Source organism: Meles meles, chromosome 11 (assembly GCF_922984935.1).
Source record: "Meles meles chromosome 11, mMelMel3.1 paternal haplotype, whole genome shotgun sequence".
Lineage (NCBI taxonomy): Eukaryota > Metazoa > Chordata > Mammalia > Carnivora > Mustelidae > Meles > Meles meles.
In genome coordinates, this window is record NC_060076.1 from 97,533,022 (window position 1) to 97,560,252 (window position 27,231).

At 47.2% G+C, this 27,231-nt stretch overlaps 1 protein-coding gene across 7 annotated transcripts in view; it reads right to left on the bottom strand.

Moving 5' to 3' along the window:
- Positions 1-27,231, bottom strand: part of AUH (AU RNA binding methylglutaconyl-CoA hydratase) — a 138,264-nt gene that overhangs the window by 21,507 nt on the left and 89,526 nt on the right. Inside the window, exon 8 of one of the 7 annotated variants that reach the window (XM_046021932.1) lies at positions 17,601-17,902. The exons of the other annotated variants lie outside the window; for them this stretch is intronic. Within the exon in view, the coding sequence (XP_045877888.1) occupies positions 17,812-17,902 (91 nt within the window). The 3' untranslated portion in view covers positions 17,601-17,811. Of the gene's footprint in view, positions 1-17,600; positions 17,903-27,231 lie in introns of those variants that run through there. 7 annotated transcript variants of the gene reach the window in all.

The following is a 27,231-nucleotide window of genomic DNA, read 5'->3' on the forward strand; positions in this document are numbered from 1 at the left end:
ATCTATCCAACACCCAGTTCAGGGTTTCTCCTGCTGCGAGACAAAACCTGTGGAACCTTCTCCCTTCTCCCTACACCCAAAACAGGATGAAGGAAACACGACTGGGCGTCACCTAAATCCCCTCCGGCACCAGCAACCTGCAGAGCTCCTCGCAGGGACACGCGCGTGTTCTCCCACAGCTCTTGCGCTCTCGTGTTCCGCTAATTCGAAATAACGGTCTGGCACGCAGGTTTCAGATGTTCACTGTGCAGCAGTAACAGAACAGGACCGAAAATGACAACGCAGCACAGCAAAACGCTGGGGACCCCAAACCCTGCACCTGTAGACTTTCAGTTACTCAGCTTGCTCATGAACGCAGAGGAACTTCAGGTGCAGGCTTAAAGATGGGTTTACTTGGTTTGTTTTTTAAGATTTTATTTATTTGAGAGAGCAAGAGAGAATGACAGCAAGAGCCAGGGGGCGGGGCCCAGAAGGAGCAGCAGGGTCCCCGCTCAGCCCGATGCAGGACTCGATCCCAGGACCCTGAGATCATGACCTGAGCCGAAGATAGAGGCTTCCCTGACTGAGCCACCCAGGCGCCCCTAAAGATGGTTTTATGTACTTATTAGAGTTTCATACTGCAAACTACGTTAAGGCACAGACAGATATCGAATACATGTGAATTAACTTGGCTAAGTGCTGATGTCTTTCCCTTTCTCCCCAGATCTCACAGCTAGCTTCTGCTGTGTGCCGCTGAGACGTGGGCAAAGGCCCCGGAGCAGACAGGCCGCCACTCCCCTCCCCCTCCCCAGTCCTGCTGACCACACGCCACGCATGGGAGGCTCAGAGAGACAATCCCTGTGTTCTCCCTGCGCTAGGAGAGCATCTGAGAGGCGCTTCAGACACGACAGCTATCAATTACCGCCATGCTAGCAAAAACAGTGACAGTTGTTTTACCGTTGTCAACAATGGACTGGCAAAGATGTTCCTTTGAAAAATCAAGTTTGAGATGCAAATATTAAAATTAAGCCACCCTGTCAGATTTGAAATGGCAAACTCTTTAAAAACACTGGAAACACAACCCGCATTGATCACAGATTGAAAATGGATGCGGCAGATTTTTGTAGGACAGAAATTCAGCGAGCTCGTGACTAATTCTTAGACTCTTCCTTTAAAAAGGCAACAAAAATTAGCTGAAAACTCGATGTGGGGGGAAGAAATAAAAGGCGAGAAGAGCCACAACCCCAGGGCATAATCGCTGAAAAGCAGGTAAGGAACACACACAACGGACATCCAGGCCGGGTCACATGGGGCAAAGCCAGGGCGGGCAAGGCCTGCGCGGTGCGGCCACAGCCCGTCTCCCGGGTGAGGACAGAGGGGGCGAAGGCATCCCGTGACAGACCTCGAGATCGAAACCCCCTTTGAGAGACAGGCCTCTCCTTACTGGTGTCCCACAGAATGGTTAGAGGCCATTTCGGCTTCTACCTGGGGAGAGCAAATCTGGACCAAGAAGGCAGAACGATCGTGGTCCCCACCCAGCAATGACCTTCAGCGGTCAGCTGGGATTTAGCGGGAGGGAAGGCAAGGCGTAGGGAAACGAGATGGGAGGGTCAGGATACCGAGGGGAGAGGCGCCCAAGGGTGCGGCCGCAGGAGCACAGCAAATCGACCCCATGCAACTCACCGGCGGGAGCCCAGCGACGCCTCCAGCCTGCTGACACAGCAGGACCGTCGGTGGCCCTCACGTAGACAGGCAGGCAGAGGCCACGAGCAGGGCCGGGGAGGCAGGGGGCAGCACGCTCACCGGGCTGCCTGCTCATCCTGCTGCCCTCTCCCTCCACCTGGGTCCCAGCCCTGCTAACCTCACCCCCCACCGCCATGGGCACACCTGGATTTCCCTGAGCGGTTCTCTCACATGCTGCCGTGTGCAAGTGAGACGGGGACAGGCACAGAGCCCCGCTGTCCTCGGAGGCCTGGTGCGGTCTCTGGCTGGGGAGCACCGTGATAAACAGTGGGGAACAGGTGCATCTCACGGGAAACAGGTACGGCCCGATTGGGCGGAGAAAGCCTGGAGAAGGGCCCCGCACACCTGCACAGCCGTCTGCCCCTGGTGCCAGGGGCAGGGGGACTCCTGCTCCCCGCCCCCCTCCTCCCATGCTCTCAGCCCAAGTCCCCCACCATGCAGCCGAACAAGCCCGATCACGGCTCGTGTTCAAAAGCTCGTGGTGAGGAGAAAGACCTGGCGCGGGAGCTCCCGCAGCTCCACCAGCCTCCCTGCCCCCCAGGCCGCCAGAGCTGCCCCCGCAGCGGACGGCAAAGGCACACGCGCCGCACACAGCGCTCCTCACGGAAGCAAAGCCCGGCGGGATGCACGGGAGCCCCTAAGTGAGACACGTGAAATCAGTCCACCGCACGCAAAGCAGTGAGAGGCCAGAACTGAAACATGAAGACGCCTGCAGAGCTAGGAAACCGCCCAGGAGCGAAAGGACATTGGCACAGAGCCGGCCGATGGAGCAGAGCCAGCGCCTCACCAGAGAAGGACGGCTCGTCTTGCTATGAATGTGCTCTTGGAACTGCTTTTGCTGCATCCCAGAGATTCTGGAACATCGTGTTTTCCTCATTTGTGTGAAGGTATTTTTTTTTAGGTCCTCTCTGATTTGTGATTTAATGTCATTTAGCCTTAATGGACTTATTTGGCCATTAAGTCCATGTGGTACAATGTGCTGTTCAAAGCCGCTCTTCTCTTACGTTCTGCCCGGATGACTGACCCACTGACATTTAAGGGGGCCACAAAAGACTCTTACTATTACTGTATCGCTGTCATTTTCTCCCTTGAAGTCTGAAACATTTGCTCTGTGTATTCAGGTGGTCCTGTGCCGGATACACAGATACGTACAAAACTGTAATATCCACCTGTTAGATGGGTCCCTTTAGCTCTATGCAAAGCTCTTGTCTCTTGTTATAGTTTTTGTTATAAAATATAGTTTTCTGTATTTTGTCTGATATACATAGCTTTTCTTTTCATTTCCATTTGCAAGGAGTATCTTTTTCTAACCCCTCACTTCGTCTCTTTTTAGGTCTGAAGTGAGTACCTTGCAGGCAACATACTGATGGGTCTTATTTTTTTAATCCATTCAGCCACTTTTTTTTTTTTTTCTGCCCTGTATCTTTTTTTTTTTAATTTTTATTTATTTTTTCAGCGTAGCAGTATTCATTGTTTTTGCACAACACCCAGTGCTCCATGCAATACGTGCCCTCCCTATTACCCACCACCTGGTTCCCCCAACCTCCCACCCCCGCCCCTTCAAAACCCTTAGGTTGTTTTTCAGAGTCCGTAGTCTCTCATGGTTCATCTCCCCTTCCAGTTTCCCTCAACTCCCTCTCCTCTCCATCTCCCCATGTCCTCCATGTTCTTTGTTATGCTCCACAAATAAGTGAGACCATATGATACTTGACTCTCTCTGCTTGACTTATTTCACTCAGCACAATCACCTCCAGTCCCGTCCATGTTGCTACAAAAGTTGGGTATTCATCCTTTCTTTTTTTTTTTATAAACATATAATGTATTTTTATCCCCAGGGGTACAGGTCTGTGAATCGCCAGGTTTACACACTTCACAGCACTCACCATAGCACATACCCTCCCCAATGTCCATAACCCCACCCCCTCTCCCAACCCCACCTCCCCCCAGCAACCCCCAGTTTGTTTTGTCAGATTAAGAGTCATTTATGGTTTGTCTCCCTCCCAATCCCATCTTGTTTCATTTATTCTTCTCCTATCCCCCTAACCCCCCATGTGGCATCTCCACTTCCTCGTATCAGGGAGATCATATGATAGTTGTCTTTCTCTGATTGACTTATTTCACTAAGCATGATACCCTCTAGTTCCATCCACATCGTCGCAAATGGCAAGATTTCATTTCTTTTGATGGCTGCATAGTATTCCATTGTGTATATATACCACTTCTTCTTTATCCATTCATCTGTTGATGGACATCTAGGTTCTTTCCATAGTTTGGCTATTGTGGACGTTGCTGCTATAAACATTCGGGTACACGTGCCCCTTCGGATCACTGCGTTTGTATCTTTAGGGTAAATACCCAGTAGTGCAATGGCTGGGTCATAGGGTAGTTCTATTTTCAACATTTTGAGGAACCTCCATGCTGTTTTCCAGAGGGGTTGCACCAGCTTGCATTCCCACCAACAGTGTAGGAGGGCTCCCCTTTCTCCGCATCCTCGCCAGCATCTGTCATTTCCTGACTTGTTAATTTTAGCCATTCTGACTGGTGTGAGGTGATAACTCATTGTGGTTTTGATTTGTATTTCCCTGATGCCGAGTGATGTGGAGCACTTTTTCATGTGTGTGTTGGCCATCTGGATGTCTTCTTTGCAGAAATGTCTGTTCATGTCTTCTGCCCATTTTTGATTGGATTATTCATTTTTCTGACATTGAGTTTTGTAAGTTCTTTATATATTTCGGATACTAACCCTTTATCAGGTGTGTCATCTGCAAATACCTTGTCCCATTCCACAGGCTGCCTTAGTTTTACGGACTGTCTCCTTCCCTGTGCAGAAGCGGTTTATTCTGAAGTCGTTCCAACGGTCCGTGTCTGCTGGGGCTTCCCTCGCGTAGGAAGCGTGTGTCGAAGGAGCTGTACAGCCCACGTCAGAGGTTACTGCCTCTGTTCTCCTCTAGGATTTTTGTGGTTTCAGGCCAGAGAAAGACAAATACCATAGGATTTCCCTCATATGTGCGATTTAAGGAACAAAACAAATAAGCAAAGAGGAAAAGAGAAAGAGAAGCAAGCCGGAAGCAGACTCAGCCACAGCGAGCACACTGACGGTCGCCAGCGGGGAAGTGGGCGGGGGGTGGGCGCACACGTGCTGGGGGTTGGGGGCACCTACGCGGTGAGCGCAAGGACTGTGTGGCGCACTGAATCCCTACACTGTGCGCCTGTAACTAGTGTTATACACTCTGTGTTAACTGGCTGAAATTTGAATTAAAACATTAAAAAAAAAAAGGAAAAAATGATTTAAATCGATACAAGTGGGATAAAAGTTTCTAGGGTGACTTTTCAGCACGTCGTTTCCAAAGTCTTTTGGTTACTTGAAGCCTTAAAGTTTCCGTATGTTAAATGATGAATTAAGTGAAAGTCATTGACTATCTAGGTCATCCCCAAATAGAAAAAAATACTGAAACATACAAAACTAGGTTTATCCATTTCCGGCTTTCCTTACAGATAAATTAAAGACATTCTGGTCTAACAGTAAACCTGTTTCGTGTCACACTGGAAAATCTGCTATGAGGAAAATTTATGTTTAGGAAATTATGAAATGCATTCATAAATTTGCCAGTCACAGGCTATTCATAATCATTTAAAGCTATCAGAAATAATAAAGGAAACATCGCTGTAGGTAAGCAAAGTAGGATGTGTTTCCGTAAGTGAAGGTATGAAGAAAGGAGATACATTTTCTACTGAGGGAAAAGACGTCATTTTGTTGTAAAAGGATGCTAGTTATTTCCGTGGGAAAAAGGAAAAACACAGCATGCGATCGGAATTCAAAGAAACAGTGGCAGATCTGCAGAAAGGAATCTTGAGAAAAAAACTATCTGTGATCAAAGCGGCCACGTCTGAAATGGATCTGATTCAGTTAAAAACGAACTTTATTTTCAAGACCCCACCAGTATAAAATTATAATTGGTCCTTTCTGTCAAAAGGACCAACTTTTCTTAGATGACCGGTCGGCTCCTGATAAGAAACTGTGCAAGGCTTTACCCTCTAGCGTAATCTTTCTAGGAAACAAAAGTCTGTGTTTCATCGGTTTCTTACACTTCATGTTGTCATGATCATTCCTTGGATTAGTTTTAAAAAGCTGAGTCTTAATTAAAAGATTTATTTTCCATGACGCTTATTTTTTTCTGAGGTTTGTTTTTTTTTCCCCCACAACGATTTAACTTTCCACGTTTACTTATAACATCTGTAGTTGTCAGTTTCACAGGCTGCCTGGAACCCTATCTGACCACATATGTTAAAGCCTTTAGATATTTTTGACAAACTTCCCCAAATCAAGTTATCAAGTCTTTTTGACCTCGAACTGGCTTTGGGACTTTCCAAAGGGCCAAAGAGCTCAAGAACTTTGTTCTCTCTCCTTATAAGAACAGAGATGTTGAACGAGTCAGGCTTGCGTACCACGAGGAATGGCATGGGAACCACTACTGAACAAGAAGCGATGCGGAGCCCTCTCTACGTCCTGTTGTCTTACACTGGTGTACTTACAGAAAGAACCACATCTGCTCACTGGAGAAACTCTGCTGGGTCTCTGACAATGGGCATTTTCAGTGTCTGTCACTGAGAGATTACTCGGATGCTTTCGTAAGCACAAACGCGCTTCATCTTCAGGGAGAGCCACAGCAACGACTTTGACAACGACAGCTTTCTGGTAACTTTAAGGTAACGCAACTACGGGGTAAGAATTTCTAGAACTAATGGGAAAACTGCATTCAAGAAAACAAGGATTAACTACATACAACCGCATAAACTTACCAGGAGGAGGATTATAATTCTTTTTTCAATGCAGCAATTTCATCAAGTGTATCTTTGTAAACAAAGATGAAACGTACTTTTTCTCCCTCTCTAATCCACCCAAACACCCAGGAATTCTTGAGTTTTCTATTCATGGCAACAGATCTGGTTATCTGCTTCAGTTCTACAGTAACCTGTTCTCCTCGGAACAGGACACACTTGGGACCCCTGGCTATCAGCATCGCAGCTTCGGCTGGAATGATACCTGCAGGAAAACCCTGACAGAAAACCCTTGGCATGGCTTGCTGGCCTCAGGGGCTCTGAAAGGTTCCATCTGAGATTCCTTACAAAAGGTTTCAGGAAAGCAGTTTCTAAAAAAGAGCTACAAGGTCAAAATCTATTATTGCACTTAAGTAAATAGTCTGGCCAAGTTGAATGCAAATAAATTCAGTCTCACTGTGACTATCTTTAGTAGAAAGTGGGGGTCATCATAGAAAGAAAAATTAGGTTCGTACCTTTGTCAAGATCAGATTCTAGTCCTGTTAACTGTCTTTGAGGTTTTGTTATGTAACTTTAAACTGGACTGGATCTGGAATTCTGCTGATTTCCTCAAATATCTGGGTATGACTTTCCAAATGAGTATTTCCTATGTTCTTTGGAAGGACTAAGAATGGAGACTGATCTTGAACCTCCTTGTAAGGCGCTATACCAGGTCCTCCTTGCTACGCAGGTGGCAGGCAAACGTCAGCGGCTTGAGCCTGGGTCCCCATCTCACAGCTGAACAAGGACCCCCCTGACATTGGTCCTATGTGCATGCTGGAGACCCCAAGTAGAACTGACTAGGAAGAGAAGTAGCTGACATGGAGGCAGACCGCTTTCTCCCAAGACACCAGATCAAGTCATCATACTTTAAGCATGGGGCACTTTCTTACTACTTCTGCTGCCCCGTTCCTTTCTCCGGCACGTGGCCTGTGAAGACCACAGCACCCGCCGTATGTCCCAAGCCATGGCTAAAGGAAATAACCTTTCAGACTCCTGGATTTGGAGTCAAAGTCTCTCATCTAACCATGCTGCTCTGCCGCATTAGCAGGGCCACCGTGGCGGCACGGTGTGAGCCCTGACACGATCTACCCTTGTCTGTGGCAGTCCTCATTCCCTCGGGCCTGTGAAAGCCTAGCAGGCTGGCATCTAACTGGGCAATGCCTCTCCTCAACTGCACCCCTGACCACGGACAGACACCTGACCGGTCCGCGCTCCAGGATTTACAACATCACGTTCAAAAGAGCTCCCAGCCCCTTCCCTAATCCCCGGCAGGCCCCTACTTCTGCAGTGAGGAGTGCGTGTAAAAAAGTCTACACTCGGGAACCTCTCCCAAACCCTCGGAAGCACTGCAAAATCCACTGCTAAGACAGCTGCGCCCCGGAAACCCTGAGACGCACCAGGCAAGGTCGTTCTTGGCAGGGGAGCCTGGATTTTCTTTCAGCCCAGCAAGGAGGGTCTGTGCTGTGGCCAACACCACCTCCTGTACCTGTATGAACAGTTCTGGGGAAGCTGAAACTCAACTACGTAAGACCACTGAGCCATGTGGCTTAAGAAAATGACTCCTTCAAAGGGTTCTTTCTTGGACTTACTTGATTTTGAGTAGTTTTGGTCTTAGGGACCTGTGTCTGGTATTTTTACCAGAAGTTTCTTTGCTGTAGACATCTTTGCCACAAACATTTCTGCCACATGACTAATGACTGTAAAGCCATTTGCCATAAAGATAAAATAACATAAAAGAAGGGCATTCACTAAAAAGGACACAATGAAGCATGACAAATAACAAAATTAGGGATTCCTGGGTGGCTCAATTGGTTAAGCCACTGCCTTCAGCTCAGGTCATGATCTCAGGGTCCTGGGATCGAGTCCCGCCTCGGGCTCTCTGCTCAGCGGGGGCCTGCTTCCCTCTCTCTCTCTGCCTGCTGGCATGCTTGTGCTCTTTCTCTCTATATGACAAATAAATAAATAAAAATTAAAAAAAAAAGAAAAATAACAAAATTAAAAAGATTTTATCATGAAATACAAAATATTTATTACATTTAAAATGTGTGCAGGTTAATGGCAAGACTGCACAAACGACTAATTTTGTTTTGTGGACTGTACCTAAGTACTCGTCTTTGAGTTCCTTTGTTCACAGTCACACACACACACACACACACACACACACACACGAGACACGTCCGCAGCCATTAACCACCAAGCAAACGATCTCCTGAAGGCTAGAACACCAGGAGAGGAACGAAAAAAATAACCACCTAAGAAGTTGTGACCCTGAAGTTGGACCTGTGAATACCACAGAGAGTCAGAAAGAAAGGAAACAAACCCCAACAGCCGTCATGACCTGGGACTGCCACACAGAGGAGCACTGGAAGCCGTGAGGACAGAGCGGTCCCCAGTCGACAGCCGCACTAGAGCCTGACACTCTGACCGTGTCCTTCAGCTCGGCTGAGAATCTAATCAGAAGGAGGAACGGTTCAGAAAAGAAACAACTGGCCCCAAATGAGAGTCCAGTGTGCCAAGCCCCACGTCAGCCAACCAAGACTTCCTACCCGACCCGACTGCAGCTTCGGCCTCTCCCAAACAAGTCACCTTTACCCAATCAGCCTGGCATCGCCCGGTCGGCACTAGTGAAGCCATCTGCCCGACGGACCCCTTCTTCCCCCAAAGGGATGTGACTTTGCCCAAAACAACCAACTCTTTGCCAGAATCTTCCTTTGTATGTCCCCTTCTGCCTACAGACCCTGCCATGTGGTACAGCTCCTGGAGCTCCGTTCTATGTGCTAAAACGGGATGCCGTCTGATTCATGAATCATTAAGGAAAGCCAATCAAATCTTCAAATGTACTCAGCTGGATTTTCTTTTTTCAACAGCGTCTACACCAAATGAACATGTTCTTCAAGAATGAAGGCAAAAAAAGTGAGAAAGATAAAATCATTTCTCATAGCACATACCAGGTTAAAATTCCAAACTGAGGTCTAAAAGTAAAAAAAACAAAGCTATTCAAAAACGAACACCACAAACATTACAAAAACAGAAGAATTTTTAATCACCTGGGCTTATATCTCAAAATCTTTAAGTAGTAAAAAAGATCAATGCATTTTTTAAAAAGCTCACAAACAGAGCAAGTGTGTGCTAAGCAAACTTCAAAGATAAATTAGTAAAGAGGAAATCTGGTAAAGAAAGAATGGGCCGGTGGGGGAAAAAGGCACAAGGAACTAACTGTTAATGTATAGCAAACTACTAAAACTTAAGACTGAGAAAGCAATTTAATAATAATGGAGAAAGCCAAAGTTACGAACAGACAATGGAAAATTCAAACAGTGCGCAGGAGACCAGAACATACGGCTCCAAAAACATGCCACTTTAGCACGAGGACTATTTTGAGTTGAAGGCAATGTTGAAGCAGCTGACATAGGAAAAGCTGCAAAACTGAGCCTACATTTTCCTTTTGTAAAAGGTACATTTATATAGGAAATTCCCATTTGTAAAGGTGTCTCCCTCTCTAGCATCAGAAAGAGGAGGACAAGTCCTAGCAATTCCCATCAGTGGAGAAAGGCAGGAACTTAAATCTGCGTTACGAACCTTACTGAACGGGACCCGCTTGCCAGTTTTCCACACCCACCTCCCAACAGAAATCCAAACCCCTTTCTCGGGTTCAGCCTAAGAGGGCACATAAGGTCTGGAATTCCAAGGGCCTCCTGGAGTTACTCACCACTGAGTTTTCTCCCAGGTAAAGGGTCGCTGTGCGTTTCAATACAATACAATACAGTTTTTCTCGCTAATCTGTCCTTTGTCAGTGTGACTTTCAGGGCCCAGGCAGATGCAGGCCCATGGAGGGCTGAGGAAAAACGTTTTACCTCCCGTACAGGCCCTTGAAAATACAAAAACTACTAACTTTGCTTAAAAAGAAAAATGAAAGTTCTATGAACTCGAAAATGCCCTTCCTCACCGGCCACACTGGAAATGTCCCACCAACTGGTCGCTGTGTTAGCGGGGGCATGGGTGGATGCGCTCAGCACCCCCGTTCAGGAAGGTAAGCGGCACCCGGGGAGAGCACGCCGAGCCTCGGCCACCTCACTTCTCGGGACTCTCCTCAAGACACAGCAGTACGGTCAGGTCATGAAAACAGGCACAAGGTTCTTCCCGTGATTTCGCCATTACAGGAGAACAAAACGAGTCTATCAGTGGCGACAGGCCGAGTGGACTAGAGCACAGCTACACGACAGGACGGAAGCAGGAAAGACGTCTTTGCGGCGGTGACGGCAGGTGTGTTCAACGTGTCTTCCCAGTGCTGACCATATGGGTCACATGGCAGGCGTAAGCTTAACTTTTTAAAAAACGCCACAATGTTTTCTAAAACTGGTTGTACTATTTTACATGCCCGTGCGCAGCGTACACAAGTTCCAGATGCCACATCCCTGCCGGCATTTGGGTCAGTCTATCTTCTTAATTTTAGCTACGCTCACCACGTGGGGTTTTGCAGTGTGGGCTAAGTATGAATTTTCATACTGTGGGTTGAGTATGAATTTTCATACTGTGGGTTGAGTATGAATTTCCCTTGTGATGCTGGACATCTTTGCATGAACCTATTTTCTAGTCATCCATCCTTGGTGAAACGTCTTCTCCAATCCGTTGATGAGTTTTTAATTAGGGCGGGTTTTCCCCTCTTACTACTGAGTGTGGACAGTTCTTGCGCGTGGAAAGAATGCAGCTCCTCCTTCAGACCCACAGTCTGTACGCACTTCCCCACTCACCACCCCGGTCTGGGACTCTCTCTGTCCTCTCTCAACTGCGTCTTCTGACTAGAAATGTGTTCGTTTTGATCAAGTCCAACATTTACATTTCCTTCTCATATAGATTGTGTTTTTGATATCTAAGAAATCTTAACTTTCTACCTGAATAGCAAAAAGATTTTAATTTTTATATTTTTAGGCAACATGTTTATGTCTATGATCCATTTTGAGTTCATTTCTATATATGGCGAGAGATACAGATCAAAGTTCATTTCTCTGGACAACCAACGTTGAAAAGACTATTCTTTCTCCCAATTTTCTGCCTTTACACCAAGCTTTATTTTTAAATGTTTACATTTGTATTACTCATTACTTTAATCTGTAAGGGGCCTACTGAGGAAGTCTCAAAATATAGTCCTTCTTCCTAAAAATGTCTAGAAGTACGGACGCCTGGGTGGCTCAGTCGCTTGAGCATCTGACTCCTGATTGCGGCTCAGGTCGTGAACTCAGGGTCCTGGGATCAAGCCCTCCATCGGGCTCTGCACTCAGCACAGACTCTCCTTGTCCTACCTCTGCTCTTCCCCTGCTCTCTCCCAAACAAATAAAATCTTTTTTCAAATGTCTAGAAACATCAGGAATATAGTAAAGAAATACTAAAGGCGGGGCACCCGGGTGGCTCAGTGGGTTAAGCCTCTGCCTTCCACTCAGGTCATGATCTCAGGGTCCTGGGATCGAGCCCTGCGCTGGGCTCTCTGCTCAGCGGGGAGCCGGCTTCTCTCTCTGCCCACCTCTCTGCCTACTTGTGACCTCCCTGACAAATAAATAAATAAAATCTTTTAAAAAAATACTAAAGGCATAAATTCTTAACAACATTGGATTTTGACGAAGCAGGCCATAGCCTGAAGGCTGTAAGAAAGCCCGAGGGAGGGGACAGCGGCTCCAGCAGAAGCAGACACATGGGCTAGGACACTGCCAGGACTATGCGTTGGGACACAGAAATTTCAAGAGTTGGCAGGTGAACCGTACGGTTATACCATCTCTCACTTAGACGGTACCAATGTCTGCCCTTACTGTTTCCCACTAAAATGGAGCTACACGCATGCACACGCACACAGGCACGCACACCGTGGAGCGCGGCTACAATTAGCAGGCCAGCCTAACGGCATCTTGCGCTCATGGTCCACGGTGGAACAGAGCATCTATGTCCGAGGGGAGAGCTCCGTGGAAATGACAGATGAGAGAAACAGAGAAATGAGGAAAGACAGCAGCATTTCTGAACAAGGGCCGAGGGTTCTGTAAACGCTCGGGCGGCTCCGGGAACATGAAGGCCCCAGGCTGTGATGCACTAAGGAAACGTATGTCACAAACCACTGCGGCAGCCCCCTTTTCCTGCTGCCGTCCCCCTGCAGCTGCTCTAGCCAGTCACACAGAAGTTGCTCGTGTCGCAGTAACGTAAAATCAACACTCACACACACTCCGTGATCAAATACGTCTTATACCTTTGCTCGTAATCATGAATGTGACAGACAAAAGTACAAAGACCATGTTCAAAACATGCTTATCAACCACTCTTTCCTTAATTTTAAATTTAAAATGTTTAAATTTTAAAACTCAGGGTTCCTTGGAAAGTGCAGTCTCTACTGACATCCTGTTCTGGGAATGGAAAAGAGCTGGAGAAATGAAGAACGGTCTCCAAGTCCAGTGTGAAGGGCGAGGAGCTTTAAGGGGACGCGTGTGCACCTGAGCAGACCGGTGGTCCCAGGGCACCCGGCGTGGGGGAGGGTCACCTCGCTGCCGCCACCTCCGCGCTGGCCCCTTGGCCCCAGGCTCCTCAGGCCTTGCCCAGCCCAGCTTGTCCTGTCGTCCAGGCCTTGCTCACGCCCCTGGAAAGTCACCTTCATGCCACAGTCATGTCGCACCATTCTGTGAAGGGCCATCGAGGTCACTGTGTCCCTCAGCAAACATTTAGTACATCTTCAAGTTCTCGTTCTCGGCCAGGTCTGGCATAAGGCTCAGGAATCACAAGAACAGGCCTCCCGCACCCCAGGGGACAGCCAGACAAGGGACGACCGCCTGGCTGAAGTCACATGTTTAGCGAGTATCTGGTTCTAAACCAGTAATTAAAAACCTGACACTAACCGCGGAGGGCATATCCATGTTTCCTCTCTGCGGAGAACAGTACCCACGGTCTGAATCTCACGACACACGAGACAATGCCAGTCTGCCTCCTCCTGCGGCCGCCTCCCGCCCAGCCTCCTATCGGACTGTGCGCGGCCGAGATGTGCCGGCTCGCTCCCCGGGAGCTCTGCGTGCTCCAGCTCAGAAAGGAATCCCCATTTCCTGGGTCATTTGTCAGACACCCTGCTGGGACTTGTGATGACACACAAGGGCCTGATGACCACAAGAAATCACTTGCGCCAAACTGGCAACTTCCCTCCGTGCACAGAGGACCATGAGCCCGTGTGCCATCTCGGCTGTGGCCTCAGAGGAAGGGTGCTGCCCCAGGAGTCTGGGGACCTGGGGCTGCAGGGTCACCGCAGGGGTGACACTTCACCTTTGTGAACCGATCTCAACATCTTTGAGGGGGAGGAAGACGGATGACCTTGCCGCTGTCACTCTTCGGTCAAGCACACCAGCTCCCGGCCGGCCCCTCTGAGAGCGGCAGCGAGGGGCCCCTGAAGTTGGGGTGACCAAGGCATGTCCATCTAAGTGCTGGGCCGGCAGCTGAGACGTGGCGCGAGCTCTTCCCTCCACTCCGGCCCGTACAGAAGTCCCCTGCCGGGTCGGTCCGCAGTGCCGGTGGCCGAGTGTGCAGTGTGGGCACTCACGCTCACTCCCGCTGCGTCTCTACTACTCAGAGTAGCCGGGCTTCTGGGAGGGTCACTGAGCAGCGGGAAACACAAGTCGGTCGCCGGCCGAGCGTGTACTCACCACAAAAGCCGGAAGCTGTGCTTTCCACGGCTACCCGTGCCCCATGAGCCGTGAGAGAAAACGGAAAAGGGACCCGAGCGTGGCCACGGGCCGGCCGGAGGGGTGTCCCTAGCCTGCTCCACACGGCTCCTCCCCGCAGAGGCCTGCATCCCGCCGGCTGGCAGCTCGGCAGGCATGAAGCACACCGCCCGGCCGGCCGGCCCGCGGCGAGGGCTCACATCCACACCGGAAGCTTCCCCCTCCCCCAGGTCCCCACGGCCCTTCCACGGCTCTGTGTCCAGCTGAGCTCCGAAGCTGTTGAGGACATCGAGCAACCGACCAGCCTGCTGTCTTTCTTTTCTCTCTCTCTGTGTTCTTGAGGGCGGGCATGGGGAGAGGAGCGGCGGCCAGTTTTGAAAACTCTCGCGCAGGAGCAAGAACAGCTACATGACGACAGACGTGCCTTGTAAAACCCACACAGGGGCGTCCACCTCGTGCTTATCGTGGCCAGGCCCTGCTCTAAGTGCTTGATCGACTCATTTCCCCCTCACCCCAGCTCTGTGCGGTGTTGCCTGCACCCCTACTTTAGGCCCTAGAGGTGACCATGAGCAGTGCTGGGGTTCGTACACGAGCATCGATACTTCGTAAGGCTGTGTGGTTGACCTCACGGAAACCCAAACTCCCCACAGGCTGCAGGAGCATGAAGGGCAGGGACACCTGGGCTAGCAAGAGGGGGTCACACGTAAGAAATAAAAAGCAAAAGAACCTGAAGTCAACACTACTGGGGTAAGAGACCAGTGGCTGTGGACATCACACATGTCTGAGTTACACTGGAACAAAATTACTGCTGAACTTTCCAACCTCAGACTACACGTACACGACTTCTCATGCAAGAGAAATTAGTTCTGTGGCCACTGTTCCCACGTCTGCTAGAACGCACCGACGAGGGTCCCCTGTGCATAATGTGACAGGAAGGGCTGAGCTCGCGGGGTCCAGCACACACTCTGGCTTCAGACAACGGATCATGACATATCCTGGAAACCGAGCCTGAGCACACCGGCTTCCTCCCAGTTATGCTAAGTTCACACTCGCATTCCACAGACCGGGTGTGGAAGCCTGTGAGCTAAGATTCGAGAGGCACATGTGGGAACTGCCAACGGGATCAGAGGTGGCCCTGCGTGCCTCGTCGCCCACAACAGCCACCTCGCAGCTCCCGTGGAGTGAGAGGCCTGGCAAGTGCAGCGAGGCTGGGCCCCCTCCGGGATTCCACACCACGGGGTCTGTGGAGCCGCAGGACGCTGGGCAGTCACGGCCCTGCAGGCCGCTCCTGGAAGTGGTTTCCTCATCCCCACGAGCCTCCTTGTGAACGAACACTCCAGAACCTCTCTCCAGACCAGAGTCCGTCCAGGGCATCTGACCCTGTCTCGTTGCGGTATGTGATCTCTGTACTCCTGTACACGTTAAGTCAAGTAACTCTCCTGCATATAAACCGCATTTTAATGGTACTAAATACAGCACGAGTCAAGGAAACAAACTAAAATGAGTAAGAAATTAGCGTAACAAAGTTGCGTAAAATAAGAGTGAAAAGAATTACACTTCAAACTAATTAAAATGGGAAGAAAACTACTGTCCATGTTGGCAAACTTAAAGATTTAAGATCCACGGCCTGTCTCGAATGTACAGGCTCATTTCAGAACAGGCAGAAGAAAAACTGGGCAAGTGTCAGGAGAGTAATTTCTGGATGGCACGCACACACTCACTGCGTGAGCCTCAACTTCCTGATTTTGTGATATGGCGCTGCAAGGGCAAGGTGCTCCAGTGATGTAAGCAAGTGCCCCGGCTGGGACCTGGGAGAGGCTGCCGGGAGGGGCGCGGGGCTGTGGGGAGATGGGAAGGGAAGGCAGTGGTCCTCCACCTGCAGCTTGGCTCCAGCCCTGCGGTAAGAGGGAAGGTCTCCGAAGGTGGTGATGGGGCATGGACACTGCGGTGCGAAGGGCAGCCCTAGGAGGCAAGACTTAAGTCTCCAACGCCAGGAGAGTTTATGCTTTCTTCGGCGAGCAGCGTAAGCTCTGCAAGGATCGGAGTGAGATTGACTCGGCAGTCATCATACGGGACATAAATGCACCAGCAGAGGAGAGAATCCCTAAGCCCAGAGCTGCATGAGCTCACGCGGCTGGTAACAGAAGTCCGGAGAACAGAGCGGAAGAAACAAGAATGAGCTATAACGTAAGGGACGGCTAATCTAGAGCAGCAACCGACCGAGCCCATCCTCAGTTGGTATGAAAAGTAAGCAGCTTGCGACGTCGGCAGCGGCATCTGGGCAGTCAGTGCGGAGGGTGTGCCAGTGAGGGTCAGTGCCCTGATGCAGAGCACTGCTCACCACCAACAGTCGGAGTGGCAGAGGGGGCAGTGCGAACCGCAGGACCTGACACCGTCAGCGGCCTCGGGGCCCTGGCGGAGGTCCGGCCTCCGCTCCCACAGGGGCGCTCCTACGCGGTCTAGCTCTGTGGCTTCACGGAGGAGCCGAGACGAGGGGCGACGACCACCACCGCACCTCGCTCCAGAACGGACTCAAACGCCAGCCGAGTCGCTTCACGTCCCGGAATGGACGACGTTTCAGCCTGACACGGGACAGTGGCGATGAGATGGACGTTTAGGGTTATGTAACAGTTCATACATTCCGTAAGTTCCCATCTGGGTCACAGGTTTGGGATTCTGGACTTCCGACAGTCTTACACGTCCACTGAACGTGCGCGCCAGCATCTGCACGTTTCCCAGCATCGGAGCGGACGAGTCAGGAGCTGCGCTGCTCTCGGTCCTCGGGATATAAGTCCAGCCACGGCTGACCTCAGCACGGGAAGTTTTGGACTCAAAAACCCAAGCACGATAATCCACACGACGGATGACTTGTGTTATGGTTGAAAAAAGTTTTAACATTTCCACTTTAAATAGCTCCTACAGAATGGTTTTTCCACAAAGGTATCATGAAATACAACAACATCACGTACTTTGTCTAGTTTCACTGTTTACTTGCCTTTATCCGCTGCCCAAACGTGGAAGGTGGGACCGCAGCGCGACAAAAGGAGGCCGCCCTGAAAAGAAGCAGCTTTGAACAGTTGCTCGTGATAAAACCACCAAAGCTCGCAGCAAGGACTGATTAGATAACTATAGTCACACATGCACAAGTCTGAAACAGACTGAGAAACTGTCAGAGGACACTTCCGTGACTGTACTGACAAGTCATTTAATAATTAAATGTGCCTATGCACGTACACGCATGGTCTCACAAAAAAGCTGTTTTTGATGCCTCCTTGTGAGTTCAGAGTCACAAAATGGCATATGTTAAGCTCTCAAACACGAACCTGGTGCACAGTCATCGTTCACCGGTGACGTTTATTATTTAAAGTCAAAAGCATAACAGGAATTAACTTAGAAAAGGTCTTCCCTTAATTTTTCAAAGCGACCTCTTTGCTCACGACGTGAGGCACTGTAAGTCGCGTAGCTCTATCTTACACACAGATAAAGTACAAGTTCCAAGTTCTAGCGTGTTACCCACTACTTACAGGGATAAAATACAGTTAAATTTAAATAATGTCATAAGGACATTTTCTTTCAGTTCCACCTGACTTTAGAGACAGCAGAGACTGATGGCATGTGATGTCTGGGAGGATTCGAAATTGCTTTTGGCTAGTCTGTGAAAATCCGTTAGTGAGGCTGAGCTGTAAAACAAACCCAGACTGCACCAAGTGAGCTTACACTTCAGTTGGCAGCAGAATATAACACTTCGTAGAACTTATGCTAAAATAACCCTTGCCCTGCGACCGAGATTACGTGAAATTCTGACACTTCCCGCGAGGAGACCAGAGGGACTTCCTTTGCCGGCCACGCCCTGGCCCTCCGTGCGGGCGGCTATCCCGGGCTCTGTTCTCACACCAGCATCGGGATGCCTCGCTCGGGGGTCCCTACCTTTATACGAAGTCTTGCAATCAGGCTGTGTAAGTCAGCCAACTTTGCTCTTTGAACCGCCATATAAATTTTACAATCACTTTCCCACTTCATGCTAAGAAGGCTGCTAGGACTTTAACTAAGCTTGCACAGAATCTATTCATCAACTGGGGAGAACAGACAACCCAGCATTTCATCTTCTGATACACGAGCAAGTTCTGTGTCTCCATTTGTTTTAGTCTTCTTCCGTTTCTCTCTGCCATGTCTGATCGTTTTCAGTGCACAGATTTTGCACATATTAACAAAATATTTCATATTTTTAACACTATTATATGAATAACATTTAAAATTTCATCTTGCAATTGTCCCTTCTAGTATACAGAAGTACAATTGGTTTTTATGTATGATCTTGTACCCGGAGACTCTGCTGGATTCACTGACTAATTCTAACAGTTTTTGGTGAGAGTCCTCTGAAGACGATCATGGCACCCGTGGACACAAGTCTAACTCTTCCTTCCAATCCACGCCTTCCATTTCTTCTTCTTGCCTTACTGCACTGGCTAGAGCCTACAGTTGCAGTGTTCGGCAGAAGGGATCACAGTGGACATTCTTGCCCTGTTTCCATTATTAGGGGAAAGGATTTAGCTTTTCATTATCGAGTACGTTAGCTGGAGGTATTTTATAAAGGCATTTGGTCAGACTGAGGAAGTACTCTGCCAGTCTAATTTACTTTAAATCATGCATCATTGTTAATTCTGTCAAACGTTTTATCTACAAACATTGATTGGCATGATCGTACAATTTTTCTTGTCTTCTGCTAATACGATAATTATACCAACTGATTTATAAATGAGATGAAACCCACTTAGTTGTGACGTACTATCTTTCTTTAAATTCCTTTTTATTTTCTATAGACGTTTATTGATTGATTGTTGACTGACTGGGGACTGGATCCAAGGCATCTAGAACAGCACCTGTCACACAATTTACTCAGGGTGGGTAAATGATGGAGCTCGAGTTCACTGAGCAAGAAAGTGGCAGAGCAGGACAGACGCAAGGTCTTCAAGCTCCCTGCACGTAGCCCTGCATCAGCCCTGCATCAGCCCTGCCCCAGAGTCAGAGTCCTAACCCCCACTTGTCACCTCCATCCCCAGCCTCTCGGCAAAAGACAGGAGGAGAAATACAGCCACGGAGTTCTGACTCAGAGAAGCAAAAAGCTCAATCCCAGTGTACCCCTTTCCAGCATCCACAACAGGTTCACGAACAGGGGAGCAGCTACTGGGGCTTCAGTTTACCACACCCAACTTTCCTTTCCACGTATTATTGGGTTTGATGCCCTGAATTGTTAAGAATCATTACATCTCTTTTCAGGAGGGACACTAGGTTTCCTTCCTTTTAATAATTTGATCTGGCAGCAAAGTTGAGAACATCATAAAAGAAGTCAGGACATATTCTCGCCTCCTGTGCTTTCTGAAAGGACTTGGGTAAGACTGTTAGTATTTCTTCCTTGAAAGGTTGATAGATTCTACCAGTGAAGCTATATATGCCCATAGTTTTGTTTGAGAAAAAAAAATAATAATTACAAATTCAACCTCTTAAACAAAATACACGAGTATTCAGATTTTCTATTTCTTCTAGCATCAGTTTTGGTTCTCATGGGTCTTTCCAGCTGGTGAATTTTCTGGCATAACATTATACATAGTATTCTCTGATTATCCTGTAATAGCTATAGGATTTGTAGTGACGGCATGCGGAGTCCTTCTTCACTAATTCCCTGCTCTTAAAAGTAGAGGTTTAGTTCACTAATCCCAGATCTTTCTTTTTTTCTGATGTTAAGCTTTTAAAACCTCAATTTCTAAGCACTGCTTTAACTATATCCCACAACATTTAATGCTGTTTTCATTTTCACAAAGTTCAAATATTTCCTATTTCTTCACTAACCCCCGGGTGCACTTTGAAGTGTATTCTTTTCTCTCCAAGAATCTGGAAACTTTCATGTATTTTTCAGTTACTCATCTTTAATTCAATTCTGTTGGGGTCAGAGAATATAGTCTGTATTATTTCAATCCTTTAAATTTATGAACATTGATTGAGATTTATTTTATGTATTTAAGTCCCATCTTTCCATTCTGATGAATACTCCATGTACGACTTCAAAAGAATGTGCATTCCATCATTGTTGGGTAGAGTTCTCTGAATAGATCAATTAGGTTATAGTCATTTCAGAGTGAAGTTCAAGCTTTCCATATCCCCATTGACTTTCTTTCCATTTGCTCCATCAACTTATGTAATTCCTGCCGAAACAGTTGAATTCTTTATTTTCCTTTTATTTCTGAGAAATTTCTGCTTCTCGTATTTTGCAGTTCTGTTCTTAGACTTGCCGGCATGCTTGGGACTCTCACCTTGCTGGTGAACGTGCTCTTGGGTTACTATGAAATGTCTCCGTGACCAGGCAGGCTCCTTGTCCTGAAACCCAGTTTTCTGGCACTAGTGTGGCTATTAGCTCTCTCGCCTCTTGCTAGCGCGGCATATCTTCCACCCAGACGGTTTTAAACGAGCTGCATATAACTGAGTCCTACTTTTCCAACCAGTCTGTCTGCTGTGCAGTTAATGCACCTTACAGAAAAACTCACATTAAATATCATTATCAAGATGGTTAGTTTTAACTTTGCCATCTAGATTTCTGTTTTCCGTTTTTTTTCATCTGACTTGTATTACTTCTTCTTTTCTTGCCTTCAGGACTGATGATTTTTGAACGTTCCAGCTTACCTTCACTATTGCCTTCTTACCCTCATCTGAAAACTTTTCAGTGGGTCGCCTGAAGGAAAGCAGACCTTCTGGAACAGTCTTGTGGAAACAAAGCTAACAGGAAATGATATGAATGAGTGTTTGTGCATCTCCAGTGACACAAAGACAGTGTGTAGTTCCCACGCCCTTTAGCCCGCACCAAATCTGAACACTTCAGCTATTACTTTTTCAAGAATTTCCTCTTTCCCCGCCTCTACTGCTAGCACGGAGACCCCACGTACCACATGTTAGACCACTTGATACTGCCCCACAGGTCACTGAGGCTCTATTCATTTTTTAAAACTTTTAAAAAGTTTTATTTATTTTAGTAATTTCTACACCAAATGTGGGGCTCAAACTCAAAACCCCGAGATCTACTTACTGAGGTTCTACCTATACTGAGTCAGCAGGGCGTCCTTGAACTTTCTCTATCCGTTGTGTGCTTTTGTTTTGATTTTCTACCTCTGTGTCTTCAAATTCACTAAACTTTTCTTCTGCAATATCTAGTTTGTTAATTCCACCGTTTTGATTTTTTCACTTCAGAAACTGTAATTCTTAGCTTTTAAAGTTCTGCATGGTTCTCTGCATGGTTGCACTTCTCTCATTATGCTCATTTCCTTTTAAATCCTTGAGCACAAATATGAACAACTATTCTGAGTCTCTTCTGCAAATCGCATCATCTTTGTTGTATCTGTTTCTTCCTGTTCACTGCGGCACATTTTTGTTTCATCGTGTCTACTAATTTTTGACTGGTTGCCAGACATTATGTGACCCTGTCTCGTGCTACCTTTCGTTGTTTTCCTCTAAAGCACACTGGGCTTTGTACCACAGGCAATTAAGTTCTTGGCAGAGCAGGTGGTCCCCTTGTGAGGTTTGTTTCTAAGCTTTGTCAGGGCAGGATTAGAGAACGTGTTATTTTAAGGCTTGCGCAGCTCTCCTACAGATAACCCTTCCGGTATATACTCAACTCACAGTGTGTCCTACAGAGCCTCTCCGCTCGGAATATGGAACTCTTCCAGCCTCTCTCTGTGGACGTCTGGGAGTTATTCTTCTTACAGTTACCAGGTCATTCTCTGACTGGACAATGCGAGCACACTGCAGCATGCGGCAACAAACTCAAGGTCGCCCCTGTGCAAGCTTCTGGAATGCTTCTTTGGTATAACTACTTCCTCTCCTATACTCCTATTCTGTTTCCCACATATTTAATCCATTTCAACTTCCCATGAGACCATCTCAAACAGCTTGGTTCTACTTTCTTGCCCTGGAGTCTAGAAAATGACTCCAGGAAGAAAGCTGTGCTAATTGCAGGCCTTCCCTTGACTGACTGTCTTGTCTTAGGATTAAGGATCTCCACTATCCGTACCCAGTTGTTTCGTATATTTGCCCAATTTTTTGGTATTTAAGGTAGAAGGGTAAATCTGGTCTCGGTTATTTAAGGTAGAAGGGTAAATCTGGTCTCGGTTACTCCAATATGGCTAGAAACAGAACAAGGTTACACGTCTGAATTAGACGTAAGACTGAAGCTTTGAACTGGCGTAAACAGAAGAGTGTTTCTCTCATAAGTAACAAAAAGTGACTAAAAAGTTACTGAATCAATGAAGAATTCACTGATGGATGGAAAAGAACATTTTAAAAAGTTCAGCTGAAGACACGTAAAGAAAAATAAAAGCACCCCAAGTTTCTATTCCACTTAGTTCACACTTTTCAACAAACTACTCAGTTCTCTAAATACATATTTTTTGCAAAATGTTATCAAAACACAACTTTAAAGGGTGGTTTGTATATTTATTGTCTGCCAGCCTTAAATTTACATTAGTTATATTCCTATAAAATTTAGTATAACCTCAAACAATCTGGGTTGAATCTATTTTCCAACAGCAACATTTTTTTTAAAGATGAGTTATTTATTTATTTATTTATTTATTTATTTATTTATTTATTTACTTGACAGAGAGCGATCACAAGTAGGCAGAGAGCCGATGCAGAACTCGATCCCAAGACCCTGAGATCAGGACCTGAGCCGAAGGCAGAGGCTTAAACCACTGAGCCACCCAGGTGTCCCATCATCAACACTTTAATGTAGCATTATATTCCCAATCACAGAGAGATTACTTGAGGATAGGAGGATCATTTATACGAGGTAGCAAAGACCTAGACCAGTTGCCATGGTCTCTGTTCTCCCCTCAAATACAGCTAATTAGACAGGATTATTTCCAGGGAACATAAACATGGCCTCTCAGACTCTCACCACGGTAAGTCAGAACATTAAAGTAAATTTAATAGCCACTTGTACCCTATTTCAAACCGTAGCTAAACTTGAAAAGCAGCTGCATGGCCTAGGGACTGTTCTCAACTACCTAACATACGTTACCTCATTTAACTCTCACAAAACAATGTGGACGGGTCCTTCCATCACCTTCAGCTAAAGCTGAGAAAACAGAGTAACTCAGTCAGTGGGCAAGCTCAGATTCAGATCTAGGTAGTTGGCTGGCTCGAGTCCGGAGTCCCAACTACAGCCTTTGGACCAGCTGCCTATTTTGAAAAGAAGAAGTTGCTTCTGCCAGGATGAGGGAATACAACTTTTGGAAACGGCGACAAACTAAAAAGGCCCCATGAGAATCTGCCTGGGGAAGGATCACTGGGAGTCATCAATCCCACTGCAAAGGCACACCAGAGGCGAACGACCCCGGCAACGGGCGTCCCTGTCGGAGGCCTGGGTGTGCTGACAGTGCCGCCCAGTGCAGCTGCGGCTGGGTTTGAAGGGACCCACGTGTCCTTTCTCCTTAACTCTACGTACCTTAGTCTTCAGGAAAGAAAACGAAGAGCGCCAGGCCTGCAAACAGATCCTACTGTCCAGTCAACCTGGACACACTGCGTGCATTGCTACATATGCTGCGAAGTGTCCTGTGACCCATCCTCACACCAGTAGCACGGTCTACTGCCCGGGATGTTATCTGGGTCACCCACGCACTTACTACTCTCCCAGATTCAGGGCTGGAATTCAAATCGATTACAGTAAAAGTGAGCTGAACTCGCTTACTCTACCCATACGCCTGACAGTCCAGAAGCACAAATGTTTTCAGTGGCGGTGGGGGGAGGGAGCTGTTCGGTTTAGTAAGGGGAAGGAGAGTTACTCCTTCAATTTATGATTGCTATTGCTGTCCAAAGTGATGACTCGTAAAAACCCAAGAGCAAAGAGAAAGTTCTCATATTACCTTATTTCCTAAGGTCATTATCACACTAATTCAGGTAATGACTTAAATCGTTAACTCTCTTTGGTAAAACTTTATTATTGGGCTGGATTAGTGAAACACTAAATAAGGAAATATTTGTAAATGCTTCATTTTCTCAAAATACGCATATGTAGAACAAATCTAATACAGAAGGGTTCATGTGTTCCCACCCTTCCTGCCCACCTTGAGTCCCATTCTCCAGAAAAAAATTCCTGACTGTTGTTTTCTGTTCCTCTGGTAACTACCTCTATGCCCAAGATAGTAAACACATTGAGGTCTCCAGATTTAATAACCTTACATAATGTCTACAGGTTTTCCCAGATTTAAAAGTCAGAACTGAGCTCATCAGTCTCCAGCTCACTCTCTCAATGTTTAGTGCATCTACTAACTGTGAATTTTAAGAATACGGAGTGCAGCGGAGCTCCCGGTGCCACGGAGGCGGCACCGCGTCTCACCTCCTCACTGGCACTGAGTCTTGACAGACTTCTACTGTGCTTCCACAGGACACCTTGGGCCTGCCACACTTTTCCTGGAGCAACGTCAGGACTGCGACCGCTCACAAAATGAAGTGAACAGCAGCGAAGCCTTCTTTATTACAGTCCTGTTCTACGTGCTGACCATCAACTAGCATCTACAGTACGGTATATGAATGCTCTTTAACGCCAAGCCAAGAGGCATGCTAAAAGTTACATTTAATTCTTTACGAATCCAATGCCATGATCTCCTGGCCACTCCAAGAAAAAAAAAAAATACTAGTTTTAAGATTGAAGGACCCCACTCTTCCCGCTGATTACTTAAAAGTAAGGCCTCTCCTCTTACATTTAGGCCACAACAGGGATTTTTCCAAAGATTTCTAATTGTTTCTTTCAGGGACTGTAGGGTCAAAGGGGGACAGAGGTCATTCCCCAACTGTCCATCCTTGTGCTCTGGCTCCAGTCTGGAAGGGCTGCTGCCTGGACCTGTCTCACAGCCCGTCTTCCCGCGTTCACTGTGGCTGCCCAGTTAGGTCACCTACTCCGTTTCCTGGGCCAAGTCTGTCTTCTTGGTATTCTCCTGCTTTGCTGGTGTACACACTCAACTACATTCTTGATAACGGCACTTGGGAAGCTGCCTTTTCTAGTCCTCAGCATCTCGATGTCTTTTTTCTGCTGTTGTAACTGAATTCTAAGTAAAAAAAAAGTATGTTTATCTTTGGAGTTTATTGGCAATATATATAACATCCACTATTACTGATACAAACTTTGACACCAGTTTGACATGGAGGATTTTTCTTCTTCTCTGAAAATTTCTGCAATCTTGTCTTCATCCCTAAAGCACTGACGTTGCACAAGCGCATACCCACGGATGACTCGTCTCCATGAGCTGTGCTGGATCTCCATGTGTCCTTTTGATACAAAAGACGGCTCTTTCCTGGCTCTGGAAATTATCTTCCTTTGTTTTTCTGATCATGGCCTCGCCTCCCTTTCCTTTCCTAACCTCTATTAAAGCCAAGTATCAATCCTCACAGCTTGTATTCCTTTGGTCTTGGATTTCCATTTTGGAAGATTACTATACTTTACCCTATTTTTATTTACATCTCATTTCAGCCATCCTCTCCCAAAATAACCTACCAGCCCTTCTATGTGCTATCCCTGCTTCTGCATTAGCTTCCTTCCTCAAGGCCCTTTTTTCTCTTCCACGCTTCCAGCTGTCGTCCACCCAATGACCCGCAGCCCCGAGCATGGGAGCTGGTCTCCTGTGCTCTTGGGTCAGCTGGTATTTTAGGCAGGCCTCTTCTCTGAGAGGAAATTCTGAGCTCTATGCACGAACAAGACAGGCAGGCTTCACCTGACGTAAACAGAAAAGAACCTGACTGGTGAGCAGCAGACCCTGAACAATGAGGAGGGCTTTACTCTGGAACCAAAATCCACATGGAAAAGTCCCATTTTTCCCAAGTTCATTTCGTGTGTACAGAAGAATCAGTTTTTGCCTGTTCTGGCTGATAACACGCCCCACTGCCTCTGCTTTGAGTGTGCGCACGTGCGCTGGGACGCTGGGGTGCGGGGCCCTGGTGAGTCTGACAATTTTAAACGTAGCTCCTCAACTGGACCCTGTTTGGGGAATCCTCAGCTCTAAGTTATTACCACTAAAACAGCTATTGGCTCTGAGCCCCTCCAGGATTCCTCTGCAGACAATAACACCTTCCCCATCTTCACAGGCCCAATGGCAATACACAGGCTAGAGCTGTCTCATCTCCTATATTCCTTTTTCTTTTTAAAGATTGTATTTATTACTTATTTGACAGAGAGATCATAAGTAGGCAGAGAGAGAGGGATGCAGACTCCCTGCTGAGCAGAGCCCAATGCGGGGCTCGATCCCAGGACCCTGAGATCAAGACCTGAGCTAAAGGCAGAGGCTTTAACCCACTGTCATCTCCTATATTCCAAACAAATTTGCTGATATCTCATTTGTTGATGAATTCTCTCCCCTTGGTTTGCTATTTATTGGCGAATGGTTATGCCTCCCCCCACCAATATTCTGTGCTATCATTTTGATGAGGTTTTAAAATAGGCAGGTGGCAAGTAACAGTGCTCAGTGTCTATCCTCTTGACCGGAAGACTTACGGTTCATAAGCTTATAGAGGCAAGTTACGACACACAAGAACAGAGAGAACAGCCTAATAAAACGTCTTTTACTGATGAATAACACTCACAAATATTTTAAGCAAATAAAATGTGATAATTTTGGGCCTCGACAATAATAAACTCTATGGAGCAAAGTCCCCCATAACCAACCTAGATGGATAAGAATTACACAATATCTAGAAACCACTTTGTAAGAATGAGCGTGTTGTATAATTTGATTTTGTAATCAGGTCAAGAGTTCCTTGCAATGTGTACTCCGTGTGCTTTCACAGAACAGCTGCCCAGAAGGGGACACAGGACACAGTCAATCCTCTTCTTTACCACGTAAGAGCAGCCCAGGAATTGGGGGTGTGCGCTCCTAGGTCTAGGAGCACATGACGTCACCAGCTGGGGCACCCCCGTCCTGTCCACCAGTACAGAACAGACGGGGCCCCTTCCCTCTTTTTAACATCTTGTTCA